The following is a 19,814-nucleotide window of genomic DNA, read 5'->3' as shown; positions in this document are numbered from 1 at the left end:
AGAACATCAATTAAAAGGATATGAATAAATACAAAAATTATAGAATCTCATTAAAGTTTTCCCCCCACAACAAGCTTCACGGTGTCTTCGGAGAGGTTTTCCAAATCTCTGGAGCTCTACAGGATCCATTTCCTATACAAGAACTTCCTTCTTTTTTATCACTCCATCCCTTTAAAAATCTCCTACAGGTGTTGAAATGTGCAGCAGTCTGTATTAATGTGCCATCGTGCCATCACGAACGCCATTCGGTCAGACGTCCTGCCCTGTGGATGGGGGCGGAGTCATTCTGGAAGAGACCACTGTACATGTTCTTATCCTGACTGTGTATTCTCAATACCAGATTATACGATGGTGGATGACTGAACACCAGACTCGCCAAACATCTTCGTATACAATCGTAGCGATGATGAAACAGACTGCAGATGTTTCTTTGCACGAGCCTTGTGGGGTTTTTTAAACGCCAATCATCCGCAAAGTCTGTTTTACGATCGTTCCGACCATCCTTGTAGCTGTTCAGTGGGTTTGGCGTTAGTTGCTATTCGTGCGTTTTAGGACACGACGTCTAACAATGTAACTATGAGACTTTAATCAAAACAAAAGTGTGTGTGTGGGGGTGTGGGTGAGTTAGAAACACTTACAGGCTGAGAGGAGTGTGTTTGTGTGTCAACAGTTTTATTGGAAAATCTTCAGAAACAAATAATGGCACAGCAATATACAAATCAGGGAGCAAGCCTTTTTTGTGTTTACATGGACTTCAATTAGAGATAAAAACAAAACCAAAGCAATTCATTGAGGCTCAGCTCAGCTGCATGGTTCTTACAGTTCACACGACTTCGTGTCGGAGAGGCGACAAGTTTTTTGCTCCGTGAGAGAAAGAAGAGTCCTAGCTTTGTGTTCTCAAGAGTAGTGCAAGTGTTAGACAGGGGGGTGTGGGTGGGGTTTTTGGGGGGAAAAGAAAGTGTCTGAAAAGATTAAAGCGAGTTAAAGAAAAATAGAATGAATTCCAATGATGGTAAATTATGTAATAATGTTTGCAAGTATATATAGAACCCTTTTTGGCTTGTGTGTTTTGTTTTCTTGCAAAAATATCCTGAGCCTCTAAAAAGTTAGTGTCGCTTTTAAGCTAGCATGATATCCGCAAACCTAACAGACGAGACGCCTCGTTTTCGTCTACGCTTTAGAGACGATTATCGGTTTAATCCGAGAGAATAAAGTGTTCTGTAGTGACAGAGTTTTGACGATTCGATCTACAGAGCGATGTTTGAGCGTCAGAGACTTTTTTTTGGGGGCTCAGGACCATATGCAGTGTGAACGGTTCAGAAGTTTTTTTGCTTTCTGCTTGTTTTTGAATCCCAAGTGAAGAGGAGCTCAGGTCTGACGAGACGAGTCATGTCGTGTGCAGATTCCAGGTTCAGGCGTGTCTGATTTTGGAGGGAGTGTAGTTTTTATCCAAAGATTCGTCCTGAAGGAACATGTGCAGGCAACGCTCGTTCTGGGCCAACGGATGACCGGCCACTCTGAGAATGAATCACAGAAAAGAGTTTAGTGAAAGGTTACAGGTAAGAGGACACATCAGGAATCAGACTGAAAACAAAATTAATAAGGTGGTGATGAACACAGACACCACAGGAAAACTTCACGGTGAAATGCCATTTAGGAGAAACATCTCTAATAATAGATCTGTTGAAGAGTTTATTCAGACCGGTGCTGAATAAAGGATTAAAGCGCTGCTGCATCGCTGCAAGCTCTGCTTACATAATGAAAGAAGGGCAGGGCTACCAGGCGCTGAAGCCAGGTGAGAAAATATTTTAAAGATGGCCGACGACAACATGTTTTAAATTTCAAACTTATTTTTCTTAACATAGCAGAGGTGCGTTAAAAGTGTTCGATATCATTCGCCATCTACTGGATTTATCTACGATACGACCCTTTATACCATAGACACTAAAGTACATAGTGCAAGTGTGGAGTACGTCATTTGGGACGCAGCTATTAAGCTGTAGCATAATCAGCAAGCTCATCAGAGAACGTAGGAAAAAAAGAGAAAGGAAGAAAGAATGAGTCTCTGCCATATTAATGGATCTGTTCAATCGTTTGGTCTCTGCATACAAGTGGATCTTGTCCATCATTTGGTCTCTGTCATATAAGAGGATCTGTTCCATCACTTGGTCTCTGCTATATTAAAGGATCTGATCAATCATTCGGTCACTGCTATATAAGAGGATCTGTTCGAACATTTTGTCTCTGTCATATTAAAGGATTTGATCAATCATTAGGTCACTGCCATATAAGCGGATCTGTTCGAACATTCGATCTCTGTCAAATAAGTGGATCTGTTCCATCATTTGGTCTCTGTCATATTAAAGGATTTGATCAATCATTAGGTCACTGCCATATAAGCAGATCTGTTCGAACATTTGATCTCTGTCAAATAAGTGGATCTGTTCCATCATTTGGTCTCTGCTATATAAGTGGATCTGTTCCATCATTTGGTCTCTGCTATATTAAAGGATCTGTTCCATCATTTAGTCTCTGCTATATTAAAGGATCTGATCAATCATTCGGTCACTGCCATATAAGAGGATCTGTTCAAACATTTGGTCTCTGTCATATTAAAGGATTTGATCAATCATTCGGTCACTGCCATATAAGCAGATCTGTTCGAACATTTGATCTCTGTCAAATAAGTGGATCTGTTCGAACATTCAGTCACTGTCATATAATTGGAACTGTCCCATCATTTGGTCTCTGCTATATAAGTGGATTTGTTCCATCATTTGGTCTCTGCCATATTGAAGGATCTGATAAATCATTCGGTCACTGCCATATAAGTGTCTGTGTTCCATCATTTGGTCTCTGTCATATAAGTAGATCTGTCCTAATATTTGGTGTCTGGCATATAAGTGGATCTGTTTGACTATAGGACTTCCTTTAATTTTGTGTTCATTCTGCATGTAAAGTCATTGGCGGAAAAAAGAAAGTACACAATCTTTTAATTCTGCATTTTATTCATCAGGGTATAAATAACAATTGTGTGCTCATCACCAACATGTACAAACAAACAGATAACCTCAGGTGGCAACAACCAACATTCAGAAAGCAGATGGAGGAAGAAATAAGTACACCCTTCTTCCCTTCTTCCTTACATGATCATTAGGCGAGTAATTACAGCCAGGTGTTTCTAATGAACTCTGAAATGCAGAAGATTAGTTTAACGTTTTGGCAGTTTGGTGTTCTGGAGCAATCCTGTGTTTGTCTACATCATGCCAAGAAATAACGGCAATAATCTATCATGACCCCAGAGAAGATCTTATAAGAGCGGTGTAGAAACGAATGTCCTCAAACATCGACGAGCTGAAACAATGTTTGAAAAGAAAAGGCGGCCATAATCACTCCAAAACAATGTGACTGATAAATGTACATTTATTTCAAGTTATTTTTTACAAAAGCCGACTCAACATTTAACGGTAATTTCAGGGTGTACACATATTTGTTCCCACCTGTTTTCTGTTATCCGTTTGTGACGTTCCTGTACAAATGACCAGAAAAATCAGAAGAATTTGAGCATCGAATTTGTGTGTAATCGAATTTTTGCCCCTTTTAGCTTTCCACAAAGTGCATCTTCGAATAAATTTGTCACCTCATAGCTGGCATATCTTTTTCTGCTTTCTATAGTTTCTATAAGTTTCTAACTGTTACGAAGGATGAAGAGGACAAGATGTGGTGGAACCCTAACCATTCATATGACTACACATTTCGCATGATATCTCGTAATAACGCCGTGAATATATCAAGAGTCTGTCTTAATGTCAGTATTAATTATTTTTCCAACTTGCAAAACTACCCAACTTAAGACAAAGCTGATATGGTGGGTGGTTACTGAAGATGGAAACACAGATCATCTCGATTGCACGTAATCACACAGCGACACTTATGCATGCGCGCGCTGTGCGTCTATAAAGCGCAACGAGCGCGTGGACCCCTAAGCGCTATTAACGATGAACAATGACATTTAATTCAGGAATTTTTGTTAAGAAAGTGGGAAAATGAGGGAAAAAAAAGAGAAAGAAAAAAAAAAAAACCCGGTCTTAATTACTCGCGTATTGCTTCCGTCTCCAAACCTAATTTGCAGCGGCTCAGCTCGTATTAAAATTCAAACAGGTAGCGGCGACACATTTGCACATGAAACAAAGATAACAGGCAAAGTCTGCAATCAAAGCAAATAATTACAATCGCACTGTAACTTTTATTGTCTGAGCCGGTGGGGGAACGACACCTCGGATCAAAAATAAGCACGGGTGCACGTAACATCCTGCGGGGAAGAGGAGCGCGCGCCTGTAATTTCACTCGCAATTATCATAAATTACACAGCGAAAATAAAACAAATGTAAAAAAGTAAAGCTGGGTGCACTCGCGGCCTCTCATCAGTTTCGATCCATCGGTGGGTAATTATGAGGGACGGCAGAGAAGAAGAAGAAGAAGAAGAAGAAAAAAAAAAAAGGAGTGTAGAAAGTAGAGATATCAGCTGACAGCAAGCCTTGTAAAGAAATCTGATCCGCTGTTTAACTTCAACCTAAGAAACTTCAGATTAACTTCGGGAGAGGAAGAAGTATTGTTACTGCTCGTTCTTTTACAAGCTTTTACAAGCATTCCAGCGCGTTTTCTGCGACCCTGCTACGGAGCTTCTTTGTCGCTGACACAATAAGAGAAAAAAGCAAAGAGAGCTCAGTTTCAGGATTTAAATAATAATCATCATCATTTAGAACATTCGGACCGACAGGATTGGACTCGCAGCTGTGGCCAAATGACATGTTTTCACAACTACCAGGAAATAAGGACTCTTTTTGGACTGTACAGTGCAACTGAAAGAACAGAGGGAGGAATGAGACAGCACAAAAGGACAACTTTTTTTTTTTTTTTTTTTTTTTTCCTTGAAAACTTCCCTGTGAGATTTCTGGCTATAATATGAACCGGGCTGTAATGACTCATTTATAAATATAGAAATCTTAACAAAAAATATAAAGATAAAATTAAAAAAAAAACCCACAAACTTAATTCGAGTAGCAAAATCATTGGGGTGAAATATTCCTTAAAGAACTGACTTTTTTTATTTGCACCTGAACATCTGACTTATGTTTGGTTCTTTCGTTCTTTTCTTACACTTTCACACCTACTTGTTGAGGAATTGCTCCAGACCTGCCCGCCGCTCCTCGATGAAGGAGTCGTCGAAAATGCCGTCATCTCCACGAAACGGGAGCTGTCTGAACAGGGCTTTCCCTGGCAGAGGAGGAACAACCACCTGACACACACAAACATTAAATAAATTGCTTTGGATGAATGTTTTTATTACTGAAACTCAGGTAGCCTCCTGGGTGTAGGTGTAAGAACACAAACTAATCTGAGCTCCGACTTCAAATCATCTAATCTGCATGGATTTCTGCGCTTTTATATCTGGAATATACCGACGAGGTCAAACTGCTTATTTCTGATGATGTTTATGATGTTATAAGGTGTAAAGCATTAAATCAGGGACTTAAAGCACCAACCAGAACATTTAGTGAAAATCGGTCGAATCGTTTCACTGCCATTAATTAAACAACATGAAAAATAAAGAAAGAAGCCGACATAAATTTAGAAATAAAGACAAATAAAACTTAAAAAGAAACTTAGGACTGTACACAAACCCCTCTAGCTGATGGGAGGATTCGGTTCTTCTGATTATAATCAAAATAATTATAATTTAATTATTAATTATATTATATATATATTATATTATTAATTATAAATAAATTAAAATAAGTTTATCTACATAAAAGTGACTTAAATATCTTTCACTTCTGTCGTTCGGCCTTTACGCCGATTCTTCATGTCCTGCTCCAAGCGGTCTGTGCGCACGACCTTTTATGGAGTTTTGTGGGTGTCAAGACATGTAACTGAGCCACGGCAGATTTTTGGCCTTCACATCTGATCGACGTACGTACACACGCAATCCTATGCATGGAATTTATGTCTGCATCCAACATCAGGGAGCGTGTCGTCATCTGTGTTTTATTTTTATTCTGTATTCACCTCCGTATTTGGGGGCTGTCGTGGCCTAATGGTTAGAGAGTCTGACTTGTAACCCGAAGGTTGTTGGTTCGAGTCTCGGGCCGGCCACAACTGAGGTGCCCGTGAGCAAGGCACCGAACCCCCCAACTGCTCCCCGGGCGCTGCAGCATAAATGGCTGCCCACTGCGTGTGTTCATTGCTGTGTGTGTGCACTTTGGATGGGTCACCGTACTTAGCCGTATGTCACTTCACTTCACCTCCATTGCACACCGCAAATTCTAGCGTTGGGAATTTCTTGAAATTGGTGTCACGAATGTTAACCCAAAGCGTGAGGATGATGCAATGTGTGTGAGATGTTTTTCCACCACTAATCGTACCGATATTCAACTTTAACCAGGAAATTTCACATTTTTGAAGATATCTATAGAAAACCGAACTCTATCACGTCTATACACCATCTGCTTATTATTATTATTATCATCATCATCACCCTGATCCTATGTTTTCTACAAACACACTATAGACAATATTAAACTGTCGTCTCTTAATATCCAACAGCTGCCGCTGATTAATTTCTGTTTATTAATGTTAATTTGACCGCACCGTTGTTTCTTCATCAACGGTAACGGCTTAAGTCACATTGTTATTAAGCGAAGGACTAAAAATACTCCATTTTGTAAATATGTTTAGTGTAAATTATACGTTTAATGTAATATCAGAGAAGTGTTCCTTCATAAAAAGAACCATGGGCTCTTCTTTCGCTCACCTTGCTCTCTCTCTCCAGCTCGGATCGGAGCCACTCGAAGTCGCTGTATCTCCTCCTGACGGACGACTCCTTCAGCTTGAAGATGGGAAGGTTGGTCTGACAGGACAAGAAGAGAAAAATAAACAAACAAACAAATAAATACATTAATCAATATCAGCCTGTGATACACAAACAGGAAGTCATCGGTGATGCGTGGAAATAAAAATGACAAACTGAAATTCTGAGCAGTTTTCGGACACGTGTGGTGTCAAGTAAGTGGCGCAAAATAGTGGTGAACAATCTGAGCGCGCGCGCACACACACACACACACACACACACACACATTAATCAATCAGAGAAAGATAAAAGAAAGTCTCAATCTGCAAAATTATTTGACCATCTGCTCATTGGGGACAAAAATAATACTCATCTAACTTCCTGCGGCCCCTAATTGAGAATAGAAGGCTGAATCGTTTCCCTTATCAAGCCCTGGTCCTTCATCATGCCATCCTCGTCCTCATCCCTCTGAATGATATAAGAAGTCAGTCCTCACCCTTGAGAGCACCTCTTCAGCTTTGTTCACAATGAACAACATTGATGAAACACAGCCATCCTGTTTCCCTCAAACCTCTCTCTAGCTTTTACCAGCCTTATCCACCACCCACCCAACCGCCCCCCCTTTTTTTACTCTCTTCACCTGAATCTTGCTCCTTGCTACGTATTTCCTTTTCCTCAGAACTCCATAAACAGGAGGAAAATTTCACAAAAAATCAAATACAAATACAAAATCAGTTTCAGCAACCTTGATGCTTTACGGATAGGAAGATTCGGAAGATTCTGTTCAATAATTAACGAAGAAGAATGAAACGAACATTTTAGATGTAAAGCCTTCAAATAAAAACAAAAACAGAATTCTGAAATAATCAATTGGCTGCACTTTCTTCTTAGAAAAGAAGTTCATCCTCAGGTCAACCCAACAGGTAAACCCCCCCCCCCCCCCCCCACACACACACACACTTGTATAGTGTCACTTTCTAAACCCAATTGTTACTCTCATGATGGAGCTGGAGGTCAGACATAAAGCTTGCAGGATTCAGTTCCTCCTCCAGGATTTTGCCATTGTTTAAAAACTCGTTCACAATTCGTTAGATTTTCTGCAGATTTGTCCGAGACGCAGCGCGTGACATCATCACAACAAGCATCTCAGAGAAACTCATTACAGATGTGTCTCACTGGGATGAGTTTTAAAGAGCCCCCCCCCCCCAATAAATAGATAGATAGATAGATAGATAGATAGATAGATAGATAGATAGATAGATAGATAGATAGATAGATAGATAGATAGATAGATACATGAAATCCTGGACAGACTGAATAAGCCACGTTGATTAACACAAAAGTGTACTGCAGGTTTTAGGCTGATTCCCTCATCTATAGGAAATGCAGGAAATACAGGAAAGACTAATCCCAGTACGTAAAAGGTATACAAAATAGGATATAATCTGTTGCAAACTTTCACCATTGCTTCCATCATTCCACAGGTGCTTAGATTCCCCGTTACACTAATGTTTGTATTTTTGGTATACAGTAAGATTTAACACACAGTCTGATGCCTTACTCCGGTATACTGAAGTTCTTTAGGTTTCGGTTCCTCCAGACATTCGGTTAAATCCCACTTCTACACAGCCTCCGGACCACAGGCTCTCATTTATAGCCAAAAATTAAAAGCCATCTAAGGACTCATTTCATCAGTCTCTCCAGGATTTTGCTGGGCGATTCAGCTTTTTTTTCTTCAAAATTTGAGTTTTTTTGTGCCACTTGAATTGATCTGGGTTGCCAGGTCCTAGTTGTGAATCTGGAATGCTCACTAATTTCCTAACCCTAACCTGCTCCCATGTAAACACTAAGGGAAGAAAGTGTGACCTATACATTTGGAAGTTTAAAGTATTTTTTTTTTACAGTTGAGCTGAAAATAGGATTTCATAGAACCTGGCAACCCTGACTACAAGCTTTTTATTGCAAAGTCAATTTTTTCCCCCATTTCATTCAGTCCCGAAGCAGATGGGTCTAAGGACATATGGCTAAAGAAAAATGCAAAACAAACTAAAACTGGAGCGCGAATCATACCTGGACTCACCTAGAACAGGTTGCCTGTTCAGTTCACATTAATCTATAAGTCTTTAGTACAGCCAGTGGTGTCTATCTGCGCTCTTCCCGGTCTTCCTAACCTTGACGATCTTGATCAAACACCAAATGTAAAAAAAATACGCAAACAAAACAGCACAGCAAAGACCCTGATTGGTGGAAGAAGATTTAACCACGCCCACACAAGCCCACTTCCACATTGAATACATTCTGATGGTCAAGCAAAAACAAAGCTGTTTATTCAGTTTATCGGAAACCTGCTCATTTCTGTCTTCCACAACTGATTCAGAGTTTGGAGATTTTAAAAAGAAACTAACGCAAAATCAAGCAAACTCAAAGACATTTGGTGGAAACCGAGATTTTCCGAGACGTGTTCAGCCTCTTCCTTTCTTGTATGGAAGATGAGTAAAGCTCTCAGAGAAAGTATTACATACATTACATCTTGTGTTGGTGATTTAACCAAGTCAAAGTGTATTTTGACAAAAAACATATAAACAACAAAAATGTGAAAATAAATAAATGTAATAAAAAAAAAATTAAAAAAAGGATATTTTTAAAATCGCAAAAAATTTGTAGAAACGTTTACGCTGCAAATCTTTTTTCCATTTTACCAACAAAAAGTTGGTAAAAAGTGTCAGTGTCAAAAAAGACACCATAAAGAACGTTCTGACGAGGAGAAAATAACCCTTGTGGTACCTTCCGACTGTTTCATCGACGTGATGGAATTCGCTTTTCTTTTTCTTTAGTTTTTTTAAATCGTCTCGATTTTTGCGGAAAGTTTCCGTAGGTAACTGGCTAGCTATACGCCTTTAGAACAAACAAACAAACAAAAGCCTGTTTCGTACGATCTCGCGGCTGTAAACCGGAGCGTTAACTTTTAACACAGTTAAACGATCATTTGATTACGGAACGTGTTTAAAACAGCAACACGACACTACCGAATATGATGTGTTTAGCCAGCGAGGTTGCAGAACAACATAGAAACTAACTAGAGGAAGAAAACAAACTGCAAACAAGACTTTATCATTTAGAAAAAGAAAGGGGGACAAAAAGCGACAGAACAACGACACTGACAGAGAGAGGGATATCGTCCATTTTATACACATCAACCCAAAATAGCGGATTGTCTGATAGATGTACTAAAAGCGCTTCTTTCTTCTTTCAGTCTCTCCTCAGAACTGTTAAAAGCCTCCACATGGCTTACACCGATCCCAGGAAAGGGGTCTCCCTCCTCTTATTTTTAATCCCCCCCAGAGATGCATGTGTGTGCTGGGGGGACAATGGCGTGTCCTCATTAGGAGGAGAAGTGAGGGGAGTGGGAAAAGAGAGAGAGTGAGGGAGAGATAGAGAGAGAGAGAGGGAGAGAGAAAACCTGTGCTGAAAGGTCACTGTGCTCACTGTAAGGGGTTCAGCGCCAGCTATGCATTAGCTTTTAGTGGGCCGCGTCGAGTCAAGTTTAAGAGAACGCATTTGGGTTCACCGGCCCTTCTCTCCGTCTCTTTTTCAAAATAAAAGTAGCTGGAAAATGGATGCACAATGCCATCTCATCGCATCATATCTCCAAAGAGATGAGGAGAGGGACAATAAGAGCACTCGCACTTGATGCTTACAACCCCCCCCCCCACCCACCACTACCCCCCCTTGGTCTCTCGCTCTCAAAATCTACCTCTAGAGACTCTCACACTCTGCTCTCTCTCTCTCTCTCTCTCTCTTCTCTCTCTCTCTCTCTCTCTCTCTCACATGAACTAGCTCTGGCAAAAAGCTGCTCCCTCGCTTTGTTCCCATAGCATCAACTCCCACTTTTGATACTGTCATCTCAAGTAGGATATGGTAGCCTTGATACAATATGGCCCCCATTACCATTAAAATAGTTGTCGGGGAGGATGCTGTAGACTTTGGATTACACTTGACTGGGACTGACAGCCTAGGCAAGCAAGCTATTTTTTATTAATGGCCAAGAGTAAGAGAAAGAGAGAGGGTTTTTTTTGGAAATGGAGGAAAGAATGAAAGAGGGATGAAGAGGTGGAGGTGAAAGGAAGGGTGAGAGAAAGAAGGACGGGGGCCGACGGGGGCGGATTCTCCTGTCTGTAAACAAAGTCCTCTCCCATGCTTTTTTTTTTTGGGTCAGACGACGCTCTGCTCCTGTTTTTCACTCTGTAAACACGCGAGAGAGAGAGAGAGGGAGAGAGAGAGAGAGAGAGAGCAGACAGTCCAGGTCATACAGTGTAACACTTCAAACTAACTTTTTTGGCATCTGCCTTTAATTTGTTAAAAATAAAAAAAGAAAAAGAGGAAAAAAAAAAGAAAGAAAAATCACCAAACAATAAAGTGATGTGATGTGAACATTAGCGATGACTATTAATTTATTAATTTTTAGTAAAGCACAATCCACGGTGATGACTGATACATTTTTTAGCAGTTTCTTTTCTTTCTTTCTTTTTTTTTTAGATCACAGTCTATTCTCATTATTTCAAAATATTCCATATTCATTGCAAAATTCTTCAAAAAGAAAAATCTACACGGACTGCAACACCAGATCTACTGCCGTCGGACAAACAAACAAATGAACAACGAACAAACAAACCAACAGATCCCACAGCGACACTTTGATGTAAAAGATTCCATCTCATACAGAGTCTCGCAAATGTCCGACTCTAAACGGTACCGACTTTTCCTGTTTTCGAATTTATCTTAGAGACAACGAATAAAGAAAATGGGGGGAGGGGTTGGGGGGTATTGGAGGTGATTTTGGGGTGGAGTGGGGGTGGGGGGTTCTTCAGTGTCATCCAGTAGGGGGTAAGTTTGGTGAAGGGGGTTCAAATGGGCTTCACCATCACCACTCATTCACTCTACGCCTCTCTCAATGAGCGGATTAAGAAGGCAGCCGTTCACACACACACACACACACACACACACACACACACATGCACCCGCGCACACACACACGCACACACACGCACACACACACACGCACGATCATCTCTGAGATGACATGAAACTCAACTCAATTAATGCACGAGTTTGCTGTTAACTTCACCGATCACGCTCGCCTCTTTTGGCACACAAGTAAATTATTATTAAAAAAAACTGACAGCTCTCCTGTCGTTCTCTGTCGACAGAGCAAAGGGAACGACGGTGCCGAGAGAGCCGAATGAGAGGGGCACTCCCTCATGCAAAGCAGGGTCAGCGCGGGCTCCCTGGCACACAATAATGCTGATTACACGCATATGCTAATTATTACACGCTAATCAAGTACAGTAGCTTTAGATTCAGGCTCATGGCTGCCAACGTGTCGCACTGTAGGAAGAGGAAAGCTATAAATACTATAGGAATAGAAGGCAGCCCGCACGCCGCCAGTCCGTCTGTCCCTCCATCCATCACTCCATCGGTCCGTCCCTTCGTCGTCAAACACAAAAGCGTCTGTCAAAACTCATCAGCTACAATCTGAAGTAAAGACCGCATAAGGAACAAAATTACTTCTTGTTCGTTTAGCGGTTTCACAGCAAGACCGACAATACTTCATCACTATTTTGAAAACAGCTACCTGATACCTAATCAAGATCCTTTAAAAAATATCTCTCTCTCTCTCTCAAAGACATCTGACCAGGTGAAATTCTAAGTTATGTCGAGTTAAAGGTTCTGTTCAGAGAAAATGAGAGAGAGAGAGTGACAGACAGAGATAGAGAAAGAGAGAGAGAGTGTGTGTTTGTGTGTGAGACCTAGAGAGAGAGAGAGAGAGAGAGAGAGAGAGAGAGGGAGAGAGAGAAAGAGAGAGTGTGTGTGTGAGACCAAAAGAGAGAGAGTTCACGTGTGCGTGTGTGAAAGCGTGAAAAAGAGAGTGAGTAAATGAGTGTGTAAGTGAAACAGAGAAAAAGTGTGTGCGTGTGTGTGTGTGAGAGAGACCAAGAGACAGAAGGAGTGAGTGACTGAATGAAATAGAGAAAGTGTGTGTGAGCAGGAGAGACAGAGTGAGTGAGTGTGTGTGAGTGAAAGAGAGAGAGAGGGAAAGCGCAAGAGAGGACAGAATGGGACCAAGCATCATCACTGAAGGCTGAATGGGGTAGGGGGGTGTAAACTTTTGAACAGGATAATCGGTCTCAACTGTTAGCATTTTGTTTCTTTTGCAGTCAGTTTTCCCTTCAGGTGCCAGAAAAGATATTTTCCCAGAAGACAATTCACACCGGCCGTCCCGTTCAAAAGTTTACACCCCCTCTCTTAACGCATGGTGTTGACTTAATGATAATCTGCGAACATTTGCTCAGTGTAATTGTTAATAGTGTACGAGTCCCTCAGAGTCGCTGCATTTCTTCCACAGGTTTTTTTCACTGCTGATAAAATCATTCCTCTGACTGCACAAACACTTTCTCTAAACCTTTTTTCTATATGGGAACAACACAAACTGGAGGTTTGTTTTTTTTGTCTTTCAGATACCTGTATGAACGTGTGAACACAGGAGACTCAAACTGACCACACGTGGAACCAACACAGTCAATAACATCATTAAAAAAAATGAAAATAAAAATTAAAAAATAAAATACAATGAAAATTAGTCACAACTGAAAGTTTACTGTTAGTGTGTCTCTGGTGGTGGTGTCGGGTGTCATGTGTCGTTTCCCATGATGCACCCTTGGAGCATTCAGCTGATCTTAGTGAAAAATGTGTGACTAAGATTACTCTGAACTCATGAGATATTCTGTAAAGATTTTTTTTTAACTGGAAACAATATCGTAGTTCCCATTGACCAACCATTAATCATCATAATTCCAACTGGCCAATAGCCATCACCATGGTTTCCAATGACCACCATAGTTACCAATGACCAATCACAAATAACCACATACTCCTACGACAGGGGTTTGGATCATTTTCCTCAAGCCATGTGTACAATACCCTCTTCCTTGCTTGGGTACAGTACCCTTTTGCACTCAGTATTGTTTAGTATTGTGCTCTTCTTCATTAGCAGGAGGGTACTGTACTCACTAATTGGTGGAGTACCTAAGTACCAGTATTGTGCCATTTTGATACAGTATGTTTTATGTCCTTAGTCTTTGCTAGCCTTCAATGTCTAGTGTTCACTAAAAACAAATCTTGGTGGAAGGTTGTAATCCTGTCTAGCACTCCCTAGCTCAAACTGGCACTTCACCTGCCTGTGTGCCCTGTCCTGAGATAGTAGAGCATCTTCTCATATCATCCAAGTTCTCGTTTTTGGTGTGCCACTATGGGTCAAAAATCATCGTATCTAAACCAGCAACCACCGTAAACATATGATCTAAACCCATGCTATGACCAATCATTAATCACAGTGGTTCCAAAATGACTAATCACTAATCACCGTAATTCCCAACAACTAATCGCTTATAACCACATATTAGTCATAGTTCTAGATGAACAATGTAGTAACAAGTTTTACCACATATTGCACCAAATGACCAATCCCTAATCACCATAGTTCCCGATGAACAATGAAGTATTTCCACATATTGCACCAAATGACCAGTCACCAATCACCATAGTTCCCAACGGCCAGTCACTAATCACCATAGTTCCCAACGGCTAGTCTACTGGACCTTATTTGTTCTTCATGTTAAACACACTTCATAGATTTATTTACAAACTAATAAGTTAGTCTGCACTGCTTTCTAAAGGCCATTTCAGTCTTAGTTAAACAAGTTACTAAGCATGTGAGCCAACAAAACGTACAGAAATAAACAATAGATGCGTGTGACTCAAGCCAGTAGAGAGTAAACTTTTTAACCCACTGACTAATACTTTAACCCTTGCAAATCGTTGCCTTGTTTGCCATGGCATGTGTTGACACTAGAGAGACCGTGAAAGATACGAAAGCAAGTTTGCACCAACGAACAATTTTAAAGTTTAATGTGTGAAGCAGGAGTTTCCGAGTTGTAATATTTCGAATACTTGGTTGTCATGAATGCTCCACCTGCTGTAAAATTCACAGAAAATCACCACCCCTAACCTTAAAATTTCAACTCATCAGCTTGTGGTAGTTTTATCAACTACCAGTTTACCGAGTGGCATCAGATCAACATGGCTGTGCACATTGTGTACGGAGTAAAGTCCTGCTTCTCTATTTTTAAACAAACACTGTCTTTAGTTCAGTTTATATACAGACAAAGCACTTGGTTAAATCTATAACACTGACCATACTAATTGCAGTTTTGAGAAGGTAATCAACAACAACAGAGTTATCACTAATTGCTGCTAACACCTCTCACTATTGTCCACTGTTACATTTACGGCATTTAGCAGACTCCCTTATCCAGAGTGACTTGCATTTTATCTCATGTTTATACACCTTAACAATTGAGGGTTAAGGGCCATGCTCAGGGGCCCAGCAACGGCAGGTTGGTTGACCTGGGAATCGAACTCACGACCTTCTGAAGTCCAACGCCTTAACCACTATTATAGTTAATAGTAATAGTAACTAATAATAAATACTTTCCTGACATCAAAACATGAGCACGCACATTAGCAATCACATGGTCACAAACTCAGAATCAGAAGGTTCTCATTTATTTATTTTTTTTATCTGATGAAATCTTTCCTTATTCGTGTAAACAGTTTCAAAATGCAAATAAGAGCTTAGAGATCATTAATATGCAAACTAGTCCCATGACGTCATTCCGCGACTTTCTGAGCATGCGTTTACAGTGCACTGAAAAGGACCTTGTCAACAGTGAGGGAACTTCATGCTTCATTCTTATTTATTTATTATTCTAATTTTTTAATTCTAATCTGGAACCATTCATAAGTGTGTTATTTACGAATACGTTCAAGTTGATACACAAGCCATAAACAAACCGCTGTTTAACCTGGAGTACCTAATTTATAGTATGATTTATATTAGAATTACATTATATACTAGTTACTTTAGTCGGTATAATTCTGTAAAGCTCTAACAAATCGCCCGGTTTGATTATATAGCAAAGAGAGACGCATCGAGCTAACATGCTAACAAGCTAACATGCTAACCAGCTAGCAGACACACCTTCAGTCTTATCTCGTATGTAGTGAATCTGCCCCGTCCGACTCCAACCGTCTCGGGATTGCTGACATCGATCTCTAGGAAGTTACTAGGAGGTCCGTAGGCATCGTTAAGGTTTTGTGGTTTGGCGTAAAGCCTCCGTGTGTCCGCTACGGTGTCCACCATCACTCCCCCGCTAACACCTTCACCCTGGCTCTTTACCTCCGACTCGAACTTCCGATCAGCTGAGACGCAGCTGATGCCTGAATGGGCCGTATTCCAATCCGCTCTACCCTGCTACACACGCGCACTACGTAGCACTAACACTAGCCCCGTTGACGCCCTATCTAGTGCACTTTATCTCTAATCTCAACCTGTTTGATATCAAACCGAACACTCTCCAGATTTCTCTGACCAACTTCTACAAAGATAACGTTTTCTTTTCTGAATCAATTATATAAATATTTTTTTGATCTAGGCTTTATTGATTTGATTTGTTAAAGAAGGATAATACCTGCACGTGTGTATAATCCTTCTTTAACATTAAACAAAGGCCTGCATTTCACATAAAGTTTAAATGTTTTGAAAATAAAATAAATAAATAAATAAATAAAAATGGCGGCGCTCATAATAGCAAGAGGCGTCGTGGGTTATTTTAAAGCGAAGCCTTTATTTGAACGGTCTTTTAAACTACTGACAGGTATGTAAATTAATTTAGTGTGTATACTGATATGCAAATTAGTATTGTACTCAGTATGGTAGGATGGCTTGCAAAGGAAATTCTCAAAGGTTATATCACATTTTTTTTTTAGCACTTTATTTATTATTTGGTTATTTTTATGCTTGAATTTAGGTTGTCTGAAAAAATATATATATTATTTCATTATATCACTTTTTTTTAGCACTTTATTTATTATTTAGTTATTTTTATGCTTGAATTTAGATTCTGTATATCTATCTATTTATATACAGTACAGACCAAAAGTTTGGACACCCCTTCTCATTCAAAGAGTTTTCTTTATTTTCATGACTATGAAAATTGTAGATTCACACTGAAGGCATCAAAACTACTTATTAACACATGTGGAATTAAATACGTACATAACAAAAAAGTGTGGGAAAAAAAATTACCCCAAACACACCTCCAGGCTGTGTAAGGGCTATTTGACCATGAAGGAGAGTGATGGGGTGCTGCTCCACATGACCTGGCCTCCACAGTCACCGGACCTGAACCCAATCGAGATGGTTTGGGGTGAGCTGGACCGCAGAGTGAAGGCAAAAGGGCCAACAAGTGCTAAGCATCTCTGGGAACTCCTTCAAGACTGTTGGAAGACCATTTCAGGTGACGACCTCTTGAAGCTCATCAAGAGAATGCCAAGAGTGTGCAAAGCAGTAATCAAAGCTAAAGGTGGCGACTTTGAAGAACCTAGAATATAACATATTTTCAGATGTTTCACACTTTTTTGTTATGAACTAAATGTTCTCTTTGAATGAGAAGGTGTGTCCAAACTTTTGGTCTGTACTGTGTGTGTGTATATATATATATACACACACTATATATATTATATATATATATATATATATATATATATATATATATATATATATATATATATATATATATATATATGTGTATATATATACTGTATATATATACATATATATACTGTATATATATATATATATATATACTGTATATATATATATATACTGTATATATATATATATATATATACTGTATATATATATATATACTGTATATATTATACATATATATAGTATATTATAATTAGTCAACATTGGAAGTGGAAAATTGTCCTAAAACCAAAAATGGGTTTCTTTCACAATTCATGCATACGTCTGTTATTTGTCTATGTTGTCATTAATTGAAATGTCATCCTTCATGGCTTTTGATGGTCATCACACAAGATTGATTGTCATTAGGTACCAACTGACCTTTCCGTAATTGGGACCCGGTCATATTTTTAGGCTCTGGAAGGTTTACTTGAGGTCAGAAAGCATTTAAAATGGCACGTTTAATAAGATTGCAGGATTCAGGGTCGTTGAGATGCTGCAAGGTGGTATGACTCAGCTTGAAGTTGCAGATGCAGTGGGAAGGTCTCAAAAGGGTGTCATTTCCAGAACTTAGAGCAGGTTCAGAAGGTCTGGTAGTGTGAGTACCCCCTCAGACAATGGGTTGTGACTGCAGCCTGTGTTGTGCCTGCAGACAACGGGTCACAACACCAAATCAAGGTCGACACTTGACCCTGAAATCGGGATAGAAAATGAGCAAATGTTAAACATTTCACAAAAAGCTTCAAAAAGTTTTTAAACGTAATATTTCAATACCTTGAGTTCTCTCGGTTGTTCAGACCCTGAATTATGACCCAAAGTCAATTAAAATTAATTGTGTAAGCAGAAATTTTGTGAAAACTATAAGCATCTGTGTCAAGTGGAACTATAACACTCGTTTGGAACGTTTGTGCTTTTCCCCCTAAGTATAAGAACTAGCCTTCTGTGGTGAGCCAGATTCTTATTCTAATTCTAATTAATTTAATTAATTCTTAGTTATTAAATCCTAAACATGGCTTCCTTGGCACCACATGCTCCTAGGCTTCTTATGAGTTCTGTGAAGGTGAGAAAGCAAATTGCCTAGTTCCCATTCTCTCTGGCAGCTGTTGCAGTACGTCACCTCTTTCTATGGTCTCAAAAGCTTATTAAGACCTATCTGAAAGTCTTAAGGTGCTTTCATTGTCATCCATGAAAATTTCCGAGAAGTTTAACATAGGGTCTCTTCTATGCACTGGAGTCTTTTAAGGATCTTCCTTAACAAAAAAATGCATGATGCTGAAGAGAATTTATGGTCTCTAAAAGCTGGTGATGAGCTTACTTGCAAGGATTGATGGCCAGAGGACTCTTTGATGAGCAATGAGCTTTGTTGCTGAACCCAGGTTTTCTTTGCGAAGGTCATATCATGCAGTTTTCTGTATCAGCTCTTGAGTTTCAGTCCCGCTGGCTTCCTGGTCTAAACAGATCCTAGACTACAGGCTGATGGATGTTCTTACTGTTGCCTGTATTTGGGGACCTTAGTCATTCAAACTACCTGGATGTTCAACAAGATTACTATTGCCCCTCACAGTGACAGGAGTACAGCATTCATATTTGAAAACATTTCAGCTGTCATACTAACTTCCATGATTGATTTTCAGCCCCTGTAGATTAGGATGGATTAAATAGCATTACAAATGCCATTTATTGTACATATATTTTGCATGCTGATTCCTAAATAATCACCAGGACCAGCACAGACCATTCCATTCGTTATCCAGAGCATCAACAAGTGACAAGTGGTATCTTTTTCCAGGTTGCTGGACATCTGAGAACTGCGGACACCTGTGGACTACCCCTGATTGCACCACACCCACTGGACTCATCGCTCACTATGACAATCTGGTGAACTCTAAGATCCTCCTTGAAGACAGTCTGCAGAAAGCAGCACTTTGGCAGCTTGAGAAGTTGAGTGGAGAAATGGCAAGATATACCAACCTACCACTTTATCTTTCAGAGAAAATGAAGAGAAAGGACAAAATGTCCAAATCAGAGCATAGAGCTAAGAACAAGGAAAGTGTAAAGGATGTTGCTTTGAGAGAAGACACACAAGAAGATGAAGGGTATACTGAAAAGGTATGTGTTTTACTGACATGCTGTGGTTTACTAACTGACTGTTTATTGTGTGGTGGTGTATTTTGTTTGTTTGTTTGTTTTTTAAGTTTGAAAGGGGTCGCTCTTTAGTTTTAGGATATGATTGGGTCAAATTCAATAGTACAGACTTTGCTGCTTTGTGTACTATGTGTATAATCGGTCTGACTTCGTTATCCACACTGTATTGGA

General features: G+C 39.8%; 2 protein-coding genes and 1 long non-coding RNA gene across 8 annotated transcripts in view; 1 reads left to right on the top strand and 2 right to left on the bottom strand.

Annotated features, from left to right (window-relative positions):
- Positions 1-651: 651 nt before the first annotated feature.
- snx3 (sorting nexin 3) lies at positions 652-16,182 on the bottom strand. The gene is made up of 4 exons (XM_027147575.2): positions 15,948-16,182; positions 6,815-6,910; positions 5,175-5,299; positions 652-1,517 (listed from the first exon to the last, which is right to left on the bottom strand). Exons 1-4 carry the CDS (start codon positions 16,107-16,109, stop codon positions 1,412-1,414), a joined length of 489 nt encoding a protein of 162 aa, XP_027003376.1. The 5' UTR covers positions 16,110-16,182; the 3' UTR covers positions 652-1,411.
- afg1lb (AFG1 like ATPase b) overlaps positions 15,389-19,814 on the top strand; it is a 28,577-nt gene continuing 24,151 nt past the window's right edge. Inside the window, exons 1-3 of one of the 6 annotated variants that reach the window (XM_047818300.1) lie at positions 15,389-15,635; positions 19,288-19,376; positions 19,489-19,607. In XM_047818300.1, coding sequence (XP_047674256.1) covers positions 19,494-19,607 — 114 coding nt within the window. In that variant the 5' untranslated portion in view covers positions 15,389-15,635; positions 19,288-19,376; positions 19,489-19,493. Of the gene's footprint in view, positions 15,636-16,320; positions 16,624-18,499; positions 18,559-19,287; positions 19,608-19,814 lie in introns of those variants that run through there. The other 5 variants (XM_027147574.2, XM_027147570.2, XM_027147569.2 and 2 more) reach the window with 5 other exon arrangements.
- LOC125145465 lies at positions 17,335-18,459 on the bottom strand. Its single transcript, XR_007143852.1, has 3 exons — positions 18,273-18,459; positions 17,880-18,190; positions 17,335-17,349 (listed from the first exon to the last, which is right to left on the bottom strand). It is a non-coding gene; the product is annotated as an uncharacterized LOC125145465 (long non-coding RNA).

This window comes from Tachysurus fulvidraco, chromosome 9 (assembly GCF_022655615.1).
Source record: "Tachysurus fulvidraco isolate hzauxx_2018 chromosome 9, HZAU_PFXX_2.0, whole genome shotgun sequence".
Classification (NCBI taxonomy): Eukaryota; Metazoa; Chordata; class Actinopteri; order Siluriformes; family Bagridae; genus Tachysurus; species Tachysurus fulvidraco.
Note: the sequence above shows the minus strand (reverse complement) of the source record. Positions and strands in the feature narration are given on the sequence as shown.